This window comes from Falco punctatus, assembly GCF_963210335.1.
Source record: "Falco punctatus genome assembly, chromosome: 5".
Taxonomy (NCBI): Eukaryota; Metazoa; Chordata; class Aves; order Falconiformes; family Falconidae; genus Falco; species Falco punctatus.
In genome coordinates, this window is record NC_137584.1 from 74258651 (window position 1) to 74270894 (window position 12244).

At 42.4% G+C, this 12244-nt stretch overlaps 1 protein-coding gene across 1 annotated transcript in view; it reads right to left on the bottom strand.

Annotated features, from left to right (window-relative positions):
* The window catches only part of NRBP1 (nuclear receptor binding protein 1), a 43753-nt gene that overhangs the window by 24665 nt on the left and 6844 nt on the right, over positions 1–12244 (bottom strand). The window contains exons 3-6 of the mRNA XM_080390269.1: positions 1284–1406; positions 790–891; positions 608–697; positions 57–97 (exon numbers count right to left, since the gene is read on the bottom strand). Of these exons, the coding sequence (XP_080246395.1) occupies positions 57–97; positions 608–697; positions 790–891; positions 1284–1406 (356 nt within the window). The remainder of the gene's footprint in view (positions 1–56; positions 98–607; positions 698–789; positions 892–1283; positions 1407–12244) is intronic.

Sequence of the window (12244 nt, forward strand, 5' to 3'; positions counted from 1 at the left end):
GCTTTTAATATTCTAGCACAAAAGAGGCCACACCACAACATCAGTGACTTGCATACCTGAGAGCAGAAAGGATCTGGGTACACCATCGCTTCCAGGCCTACAGACACAGGAGCAAAAAGGATAAAAGTCATTCAAGGAAGAAGAACTAATCCCTAGTTCTGCAATTCATACCCTGTTCATGTGAAGGAATATATTTTCCATTCTGTGGCATCTTAGCCTTCACCCAGTACAGGTGTGTAGCAAAGTAAGAACTTAAGACAATCAGTACTCACATGCTCAGTTTAGTTTCTACATATCTATATAGGTCAAGAAATACACCTCCCCTCCTAACTCCTCTCATGCACAGACACCTTCCCTCTTTCCTGTATGCATACATGGAAAGGGATGTGCCTGTCACATCATACATATGAAACTGCAGAACTGCTGGAAACAAACAGAACAGCTGTCCAGAAGAACCTGCAACTAAACTACTTTACAGTAATCAAAAGGAATTGCAGCCACATGTTATCACCAGGTTGCCTTCTCATCCATCAGGATCCTCTGCTGAGCTCTCCAAACACTGATGGCACTAAGCAAACACAGGCATACATGAAAAAAAAGTAGTTACCTTTTCATTCATAGTTTTGTGGTTTTTCTTTGTCTTTTTCAGGAACTGTTTCAAGCTCCCTGAAGACATATATTCAGTGATGAAGATCACCTGTAAGAGAAGTATGAGACATTATCCTCTGCTTCACGATTACCTACAGGACACACAGTGAGAAAACCCAAAAGACCGTTTGCTTTACTTACCCTGGCCTTATTCTCCTTCACATCAGCCCAGTATTTGTGAAACTTCACAATGTTCAGATGTTCCAGCTGAATTAAGTTGTCAAACACCGCTTTGACTTTTTCCTTAACATCAGAAAGACAAAGACATGTTACATCAGGGACCACATCAGCCTGTATCTTACTTTTTTTCTTGGGTCTTGGTCCCCTTAAACAACACTGTACACTTCAAGCCCCTATGCTAAGAACAAACAGTATGTGATTTCATCCTACACCACAACTTAGCTGAGCTTGGTTTGATCACCAAGACTAAATCAACACAAGAGCCCATGGAAATAGCACAACAACAGTTGTGCACATTTTCTGCACAGGTCAGGCTTAAGCTGAATTTGCTACATTTGAGCAGCACAGCACTCCAAATCTAGCTGATAAACCACATGAAAGATCACCAATATCTATAATCCCACCCTGGTGCAAGGTATGTTTCCCACATCTTGCTGAGAAACACACTGACTTACTTCCTGAAGCTTAAAGTTCTTCCGCTCAGAAAACTGAACCTCATTCCAAACAACTTCCACGCCTTCCTCTGTATCCATGGCCAGGTAAGCGCTATCAATCCCTGGGACATTGCGCTGATTCACCTGTATGAGCAGGATGGAGAGAGATGTGAGTACTAAGCCAGCAAGACCAGATCATTACCATGCCTCCTTCATTTGATTATTATGAACTTTGCATATTAACTTTTAATTAAACAAGCATTCCAGGACAGGACTGTGCACATATATTTCAGGAATGGGACACACCCAAACATGAGTACATTGTAGGCCACATAACCAACAAGTCCTGGGCATATCCGAGGGAAAACTACTTCTGCACAAAGGCTGTTTTATAGTAAAACATTAGATTTTTATGTTTCGTGATATCTGTAGTTAATTTAACCACAAAAAAAAAAAAAAAACACCCTCCAACTGTACAAAAGGGATACAACAAAAGTCAAGAGCTCAGACATAACTTTCTGGAGGAATTTTCTGAAAGGTGGTAAGACATGAAACTCAAGAGGGGAAACTGATCCAAGCAGAGAGAACCAAAGGGAAAGTTGCAAGTTGGGAACACTTAGGAACTGATTATACATTGAAACTGCTACAATAATTTCTTTAGTTAATAAATGCAAAAGTTCACCCACCACAAGTACATCCGTACCTAATAAAGACATAGATAAACACTAAGAAAGCAGCAAGGGGAGAGGAGGGGACCTGACAAAGCAAGAGTTCAAAGCAGAGAAGGGCTAGGGCTGTGGAAGCACTTAATGCTAGAAGACCTGCATGGGTACAAGACAAACAACACTCCCAGAAGCAGTGTTTACCATAATACTGTTTTTCCTCAGACATGTAGCAGTATCCAAAGATGTACATGTGTTCCCTTCCTCCAACATCTAGAGCATCTGTTGTTCTGCAATGCCTTTTACAGCTCTTTCACAGGCATGCAGAAGTTACAGTCATAGTTAAAGTCCTACTGCACCAGGCAATGCACAGTGATCAAACCAGATTCCTATCTCAAACTACTCAGAGAACACAAAGAATAGAATTTACCTTTTAAGTGTCAACCATCAACCATTGCTATTCACCATCAGCTGGCCACATACCCAGGATCACTCCACTTTCAGCTGACCCAATTATCCCCTTGAGGTAAAAGCTAATACAAAGATTTGGCTAGCAAACCCAGACCCATCTTCCACTTGTATTACCTTGAAGTCCTGGCTTCACAGCTTTTCCTATTCGTACTGTCTCACCTACTCTTCCCTCACTAGGGACCCCATCAGCATCCCATTTGCTGGAAGCCTCTTTCCATATATAAGGGCTTCCTCAAAAATCCCTTCCCCCTTGGCAGACACTTTTACATCATCAAATTTACTCTATTTCATCTACAGTGTTATGCTAATGAGAATTGATGCAAATGTTCTGCCACCCACAACACTTAAATGAATTGAACACAATACAATAGTATTGTGTTATCAGTAATTTCCTAACTAATAAAACTAAATAAGAGAAAGAGACTAGTTTCCAATGGACAGTGCTTTTAACTCTTGCAGACTGGGTACAGACTAAAAGCATCCAGCTGACCATAGTGAAATGCAAAAAAACCTAGGGCTTGTACGTATAAAGAAACTCTGCTGTAGGAGGTAGGTACCAAGAAGAACTTGAGGTGACCTCAACAATCAGCTGAACATAAGCTCCTAATACAATGCATAATAACAAGGACTAACACAGTGACAGGACATGCACGCATGAGAACTGTGAGCAGAGAAAGAAGTCCACTGAGGTAATAAGGTTACTGTTGTATAATATGAACTAAAAATGTTTGCATTATAAATACCTGTTCCTTGGACACTAAACTGGGAACTGCTATTGACTCTCTTGATGGACAAGAGGCTTTGCAGAGGGATCTACATAGATGGACGTACTGGGAAATTAACGGCGTGAAATGGAACAAGTAAGTCCAAGTGCCAGATTCTGCACCTGGGAGGGAGTAACGCCAGGCACAAGGCTAAACTGGGAGAGGAGCAGCAGGAGAGCAGCCCTGCAGAAAGGGGCCTGGGGGTGCTGGTGGGCAGCAGCTCTCGAGGAGCCAACAGTGAGCCCTGGCAGCCCAGAGGGCAAACTGCATCCCGGGGGCATCAAACCCAGCCAGTCAGGAGAGGGGCCTGTCCCACTGTGTTCAGCGGTGGTGCGGCCTCACCCAGCGTGCTGTGTGTGGTGCTGGGCTCCACCGTTTGAGCAGGATGCAAAAGACCTTGAATGTGTTTGGAAGAGGACAAGCGAGCTGGTGAAGGGCTGGAAGGCATGTTCTGAGAGGAGCGGCTGAGGACTCTGGGTTTGTCTCATTTGGAGAGAGGCAGGCTGAGGGGCGACCTCATTGCTCTCTGCAGCTTCCCGAGGAGGGGACATGGTGCTGAGCTCTTCTCCCTGGGATCCAGGGATGGGACGCCTGGGAATGGCTCAGAGCTGTGTCAGGGGTGGTTCAGACTGTACACGAGGAAGCATTTCTTCGCCGAGAGGGCGGTCAAACCCAGGGACAGGCTTCCTGGAGAGATGGTTGATGCCCCGAGCCTGTCGGTGTTTAAGAGGTGTTTGGACGATGTCCTTAATACCGTGCTTTAGCTTTTGGTCAGGCAGTTGGACCAGATGATCCTTTTAGGTCCCTTCCAACTGAACTATTCTATTCTACCCCATCAGTAGCTTGACAACTTAGATTGAAAGCCAATCAATATAGGTAGGATTCTTTTCTATGATCTTCCAAGGGAATCCTAGCAGGCCCAATGACATCCAATGTTCTGAAATTGCAGATGACATACTGCAGTGACAAATGACTGCAAGAACAGTACAACCAGAGTGACATAGATTGCTCAGTAAACTGAGCAGTAAATTATTATGATAAAACCAGATGCAATGGACTGACACAGGTAGGAATAAAGAATATAGGCCACAATTAAAGACAACCTGAGCTACAGAAAATAACTATTGAAAACAATCACAAGAGAAAAGCAGCTTAGCATGAACAATCCCATTCTCTTCCCACCCCCTGCCTCCTGCACAACTGAAGGTCGAAAGGTCTGAGATTTGATTTAAGGAGACATTAATCATATTTACCATAAGAACTTGGTTTTTTTTTTTTATATATATATATATATATATACACACATACACACACACACTGATATCAACATCTAAATACCAGACAAGGTCTGTTATGTTTCATCATTAAAGAAAGCTGAAAGACTGAAGATAATTAAGGACAAAACATTTACTCCTTCAAATTTCAGTATAAGAAATACCTTAGGAATGACAGTAATATAAGAACACCTCATACAACTAAAAGCTGAATGCCAAAAGGCTTTAATTTAATAATAAACAAGCCAAGAGCCAACAGAAAGGCAGATGTGTTAGTATTGAGGGCCAAGATAAAAGCCATGACTACCAACACCCACTGCCCATGCATCTATTATATTCCCTTCCTTCTGCTGACTATCCAAAGACCTTCTAGGTTTACTGGATTAATCAAGTAACAACAACTACTCAAAATCTGCCCCGATAATACAGCCAGCAGATGTGAATTTGTCATCTCTTCTCCCATTTTTGGGCAAGTTTACCACAATTTCTATGACTCATAGGCAATATTCCAGGACACCACATATGACTCAAGACACTAAACCCATCTGACATTACTGACAGTAATTCTCAGCTCAAGAGGAGATTCAACAACTTGGGCAGAAGAGTAAAAGGGGAAAAATGCAAACAGACAACTGAAAATGTAACTGCAAATTACTCCTTTGTTCAGATTGCCAAATCACTGTTCCACATCCCTCTCTGTGATTGGCAAAGCTGAATCCTAAACCCTCATGAAAGCACATTCTAGCACTTGCCCTGTACCTTTCCGAGGGTTATGCCTAGCCATTGCCTCCAAGCAGCTATTGGTGACTGACGGATGGTGGCAAACTTAACAGCTCACAGTTCAGAAGCAATGGAACTTACTTAACACTATTGCAAACAGAGGTAGTTGTAGGAATATAAATTTCAACATCTCAATGAACCTTACAGAGCAAGACAAAATAAAAATATCATGTTGAAAATGCAGCCTTCCATGCTTTGCCCTGAAGGGCAAGGAGTGTAACCAGCAATGTAGGTAGCCTGGTACACCCTGAAGAGACGACAGCAATACTCCTCTCGCCCTGAAGAGCGGGCATGAACAGAGGATGAAGATGACACAGGTTCTCTCCTCACTTTGCCCTAACTTCCTGCAAGCTTTGTCAAGCAATTTAACACTGACTGGTTTAGCTTGTTTAATTTTCAGTAGTCTTTTATAACCCAGACTAAAAACAACAAGCTGCTCATGAACTGTTTTGATGAAATGACAAAAGATGACCAGCTCCAATAAAATACCCTGTGTTCCTAGAGATAACTTATTACTCTGAAGTGTTCCTTTCCTAGAAAGCCCACATGGACTAGGTAGCTTTTAAACTATGAAGGAAGAAGTTAACTGAACTCAGTTTAGCATGATTTTCTGAAGACAACAGAGGTTGTTTTGTGGTTCCACAACCACAAAAAAATTATAGCAGAAACACTAATGTAGCTCTCTGTCCATATAAACAAGAGGTAAGGAAACTCAGAAAAAATTTCAAGTGAATTTAAGTAACTAAAGCGCAGTGGGGGAAAGATTTAAATGTTGTTACTTCAAGGCATGACTTAGCTCTAAAGAGAAAAATATTTGAAAGATATTTCCCTTAGTCAGGTTATTTGAATTGTCCAATACATATTTTTTTCCATAGCTCTCAAATATCTGGATATCTATCACTGAAAGAACACAGACTTTTGGAGAGGCGTTCTGCAGTTCACATGATCTGTCAATTAAAAGAAAAAACAAACAGCCAGCCTAAGGCACAAGTGACAGCAATTATTTGCAATCAAGAAAAAATATTATAAAAATTGGAAAACCCCACAATAATTAGAATATCAGTACAGAATGAAACTGCACTTTGAAGAAAGATCAGGAATGACAGCACATTAGGCCAGACACTTACAAAAAGAGCAGTATCTCATTAAAAGTAGCACATTTATGTTAAAAAGTTACCCTGGGTGCTCGTTCAAGGCCAGAGAAAAAGATAAAAGCTCTGCTCAACCAGCTTGGCAAAAGCTTGAGAACAGAGAGAACACACCTATGGAAGACAGTAGCGGGACCACAGAGGAACATTACTTCTCACTGAGCTGCGGTGAAACAAGAACTAGCACATTTACCAACAGAAAGAGGAAACGAAAGCATCTGTGTTGCAAATTTGAAGGTAATCTAGAATGAAATAAAATCAAAGAATGCAAGATCTGCTGCAGGCAAAGGGGGAAAAAATTCAACAAAAAGAAGCAAGCCTACTACACATTTTAGTTAAACTGGCAGCACTGGCCTTTGCAATTATATTCATGGTAGTAAAATGCTTGAAAGGTGGTTAATCAAAAAGAAAATTAAAAATAACTACTGTAATGTAACAATCTCAAGGAAAGGGAGATATCAATTACCGTGGCTATAACAAGCCAATTCATACAGCAATCGGAAGTATAAGGAAAAAGCAAATCTGACCCTCACCAATGCAACAGTTGGTTCTTCCACACAGCTATGTGCTGGAACAAGTAATAAGATAAAATACATTAGCAATAAGCTTGTCTATGTAACCAAATGAACACATTGACCATTTAAATACAGAATTAAAAGTCTCCCATGAGTTGGAGCTTGCCCTCACTTGTAATTTCACATGCAACAGCCCAGAAAATGCCGTCTTGAGAAACAAACCAAAACCATAGTTTTTAAGCACACCTAGTAGTGTCCCTGCCACCTCCCAGAGATTCCTGCTCTGTGCTGACCCACGCAGCGGACCACGAAGGGCAGAACACAGCCTGGAGCCAGGACACTGTTCAAGGAGCCCAGTTCCACCCCATCAGTGAGAATGACAACTGTTCTGCAGAGCAGCAGTGAGTTTTGAACCATACCACTGTCACACAGACTGCAGCCCAGAGGCCAATGCAGCCTGTCCAAAAGCATTTTGACAGTTCTAGCTAAACCACATACTGAGGGGCAGGCTTCACTGAAAATTCATGTCAGATAACTCTCAAGTCAGTAGATTAGCAACAAAAAAGTATGAGTCAATTTGCTTTGTCCAGAAAAAGCACTGCTCTTGATATCCCACAGGGAGACATGCATCATTCCCATCCGTTTAATGGATAACAGAAACAAATACGTAAGTTGTCTACTAAGAGCCCAAAGGGACAAATGCTTGGTTTCATTTGGCACTTCAAAATAAATGAGCAACCCAACTGAGTAAGAGAGAGTTCAGTCTTACTGAGCTGAACTATGGAATTAGGAAGAGATGATAAATTTCCCATCCCTACCTCCCAAAGGGAAACAGAAACAGCACAGCAAAACAAATAAGGAAGTGGGGAAAAAAAACCCAGTATCCTACAAATATAAACCATTCAGATAGAAGTCCATCAGGAAGGTTACAGTAACTCACCAGTACCTCTATATTTACTGTACTATTATCACTCCTGTACGGTTATCAAAATCCTCATCAAACATATGACACCAACAGTTCATATCCCAGAGAACAGTCAGAAATAAAACTGAGTGGAAGCTTCAGGAAGTTCCCAGTACTGAACCCAGGGGCAGTAAGCTCAGGTGAGCGCCAATAATGCGAAACACCACAAATGGGGGAAAAACAGACAAGATAAACTCCAAGTTAGCTACTTTGATGCTGCACTAGCCCATTCTGTTATGCTGTGATACTTGCACTTGTTAGAGATCTTCAAACCACTTCAGATAACTCTGAAAATCATCACATAGTCTTAGGAGGCATTAAAAGATCAATATTAGGAATTATGAGGAAAGGAATATAAAACGCCATAAAAATTGGTATATAGTGCTGTAAGTACGAACCTTGAACAGGCTTGTAAAAAAATCACTCACGGCACACAGAGTATGAATATAAAGTAATTATTTCACATTTCTGATAATACAAGAATGAGAAAGCAACCAATGAAGCGATCAAACATCATATTTTAAAGAGAATGATGAGGAAACACTTGATCCTGACATTAATTTTTTTATATACATATAAATTAAACCATAAAGCTGACTAACACAGGATAAATATCAGAAGTAAAAATGGCTGCAAGTTGAAATTAAACTAGCTATCTGAAGCATGTGCATTTTTAACTACTGAATACAATAGTCCAAATATACTACCTGGCTCAAATTTCCTCAGCTCCTGATAGTTCCAAGAACATGTCATAGCAAAACACCTTAGTCTTTTTTTCCATTCTTCTCCTGTTCACTTTCTTATTTAGTGGCTTAACAGCAGAAGCTCTGGCTCTGCCAACTAAACATGGAAAAACCTAGAGCAGAATTCCATGTTTTCACAAGATACTAATTTTCTATTGAGGAGACTACTGTAATTACATGTTTTCTCTTTATCCTTGCTGGAATCACAGTTTAAGAAGTCGTATTCTTCCATCTTCTGCATTGTTATCATTATTTGCTCGACTCCAGGCAGAGCTGCAGAAGTCTTCCTGAATTAACAGGCAAAAAATGTTTCACCAAACTGCTGTAGAAAGATATCTGGGTAAGTGCTATTCAAAGTAGAACCACGAACCACATCAGTGATCAGAAAAACTACAACAGGGTGGGGAACCCAGACAGCCTAATCCATGATGGATGAAACACTGAACCAAGGACTCCCAAGGCCACAAAGATGAGCAATTAAGTCACTCTCCCTATTAGGAAAACCCACCTAGGCAATTCAACAGGAGAAGCTCCCTCAGCAATATTATGCAAGCCAAGTAGAGGTGCTGTGTAAAGGAACATAGGACTTAAAATAAGATGTTGGAGATGGGCAATTTCAGGATCAAACAAGAGTATTTGGGCACAACAACACATTTGAGGGAAGGGCCAAAAGTGTGGAAAAAGAAGGATCAAGATGAGTTGCTAGCCCAGCCCTGTGCCTGATCACTGTCACCTGTACTGTCTTTTTGTTAAATTATTTTTCAAACTGTTTTCTGTGCAAGCATGCTCTAGGTGACCCCATGAGAAGCTTGGTCTGGAGCAGGCTGGCTGGCAGGACTTGTGACCCCACAGGGGACCCACACTGGAGCCAGCTGTGCCTGAGGGGCTGCGTCCATGGGAAGGACCCATGCTGCAGCAGTTCATAAAGGACTGCAGCTCATGGGAAGGACTCACATTGGAGAAGTTCATGAAGGACTGTCTCCTGTGGGAGGAACCCCATGCTGGAGCAGGGGAAGAGTGTGAGGAGTCCTCCCCCGGAGAAGGAAGGAGTGTTAAAGACAACATGTGATGAACTGACTGCAGCCCCCATTCCCCTGCACTGCTATGCGGGGCAGGAGGTAGAGAAATTGGGACTGAAGCCGAGTCCAGGAAGAAAGGAAGGGGAGGGCAAAGGTGGTTTTAAGTTTTGGTTTTATTTGTCATTACCCGACTGTGATTTGAATGGTAATAAATTAAACTTATTTCCAAGTCATTTTGCCCATGACAGTAATCGCTGAGCAATGTCCCTGTCCTTATCTCAACCCACGAACATTTCATTTTATTTTCTCTCCCCTGTCTAGTTGAGGAAGGGAGTGATAGAGAAGCTTTGGTAGGTACATGGCGTCCAGCCAGGGTCAAGCCAGCACATCTGTGTACGTGCACATGCAAGCACACAGATCTGCTAGTGCACTACAGGCAGACTAGCCAGAAAGTTAGGACAAGAGGTCTTGGAGACAGATTTTACAGAGACAGAAGGCCTGGAAGACAGGTACTAGAAACACCCATGAAATGGGATTTTCCCTGAGCACTGATCCTTAGAAACAGGATATAGCTATTCATATCACCCATGTTAACACGGGATGCCTGGAAAAGCACCATGCTCCCATTTGTGCTAACCTATTTATGGCTGACCATGCTTTCACAGTGCCTCTGTCTATCAGGATTTGCTGTGTGGCCTCATGGCAGGGCAGGACCTAGAAACAGAGATGGTGAGCAGCCTCCCCCCTCTGCTGGCCCAGCAGTAAGCTCCTTCCTGAGCGTAAGCCTGACTGTAACACCTGACCCCCACCAAACGGGCAGCAGCAACCATGACACCATGACCACTTCCCAGGGCCTCCCAATGTGGGTCTAAAGAGACACAGCTCTAACAAGGGGAAGGCTCTGGTGCTGCTAGTAAGCTACACTGACCACGGTATTTTTAGAATGGCTCTATGAAGAATGCAGAGTAAACCCTATCCCTCAGTTACAGGCAGCTGGAGTGTAACCAGCACCTCTAACCATCCAGGAAAGCTGGAAAAGCAGCAGACAGCTGCCCTGGCTGCTCCCACTCCCCCACTGAGGCAGCACAAAGGCAGAGAAGTGATGCTGGCTGGGGCGGCACTCAACAAGCTGCCAGCTGCCTGTTACAGTCAATAAGCAAGAACATACTGGCTCTGTAGACAACGGGACCAAGACAAAGGCTCAATTCCCTCTACATCCTGCAGTGCCCCTCATCTCATTCAAGCACATATCAAAGGCTGTTCCTTCCAGGAAGCCCTCTGATGAGCCAATAAAAGTGTTAAAGGCTGCACATATTCCTTCTTTTCAGTATCTTCCCAACAGTCAAGTAAAATCGTAAAAACTACAGCATGGTGTTAGTTTTCTTCACCAGTCAGAAAAAAAACAGGTCCATTGCCAAAGCCTATCAAAAAGCTGGCAGCCCTCCTACCACTAGTTTGCACTGAGAATCTCTGCAACCTGTCCTCTCCAGCAGCAGAATCCAAAGCTCAGAGCACCTCTAATTCTTTTCCAAGGAACAATGCTTCACTTTCCCACATATAGAAACTCAGATGGGTGATAAGAAAAGACAGAGAGATGCTTATCTTTTACTGTCTCAGAAAATTTCTTTCCAGTCACAGCAGTGGCTAAGAAATCAGACTCGAGCATCACAGAATCCAAACACCCGGTCTATTGACATTTTCTCTTCAAGAATCCTGCGCTCCATCTCCTTGAAGAAATATAAATACAGGGGTGCAAAATTCATCAACTGGCTCCAGATTAAAAATTATGTGAGAAACAGACTCCCATTAGGAGTTAAAATACAACAATGAGTATTTGAAAAAAAAAAAAAAAAAGACGCAGTAGACCCAGCATGCAACTTCTTGTCTTTCTGGGTTCAGCTCCTCATAAACCACAGTTCTTTCCTTAAGATTTCATGGCACTAGCATGGATCAAGAGCACCTGTTAGCCTGAGCACTAAAATTCAGCTATAACATCCAGCCACCTAGCCACCAAGTGCCACCTGAATGGCTGGGAACCATTTATCCAAATGACAGCATTTTCTTTTGTAAGAAGAAGAAAATCAAACTAATGGCAATGGTGCTGCCTATACTCAATGTTCTGAAGTTCCAGCGATGGTATACAACGAAGAACAGCAAGACAAGACTGAACACTGAACTCTGATATACTCACAGGCACAGCACATACTGCCTCAAATACTGCTCTTGAAGTTCCGCACTTGACCTGACACCCAAGTCCACATGGAATTTCATCATCCTATCTTGGTCTGCACACCACAGCAAAGGAAGCTACGAAGGACTGCACCTTTCATTAATTTACCTCACAGTGGAAAATACTAGAGATAGGAAAAGAAGAATTAATCAACATAGCAACCCTGTCAACATATCAACCCTGTACGCACAGACACACTTACACACAAGAGATTTGTCTCCAGGGATGAGGCAAAAATGAACCTTTCAATCTCAGCAGCCACTGAAGTGGGAGTATAATGTGGAAAGTGGTCCAGAAGCTGAGCTTGCAAAAAAGTTAGTAATACATCAAGCACAGATCAACAATCAGACAAGCACAAGGTCATTTCTTTCTCCAAGGGACATTGTTGATGGGTAGCAAGAACTCAACCACC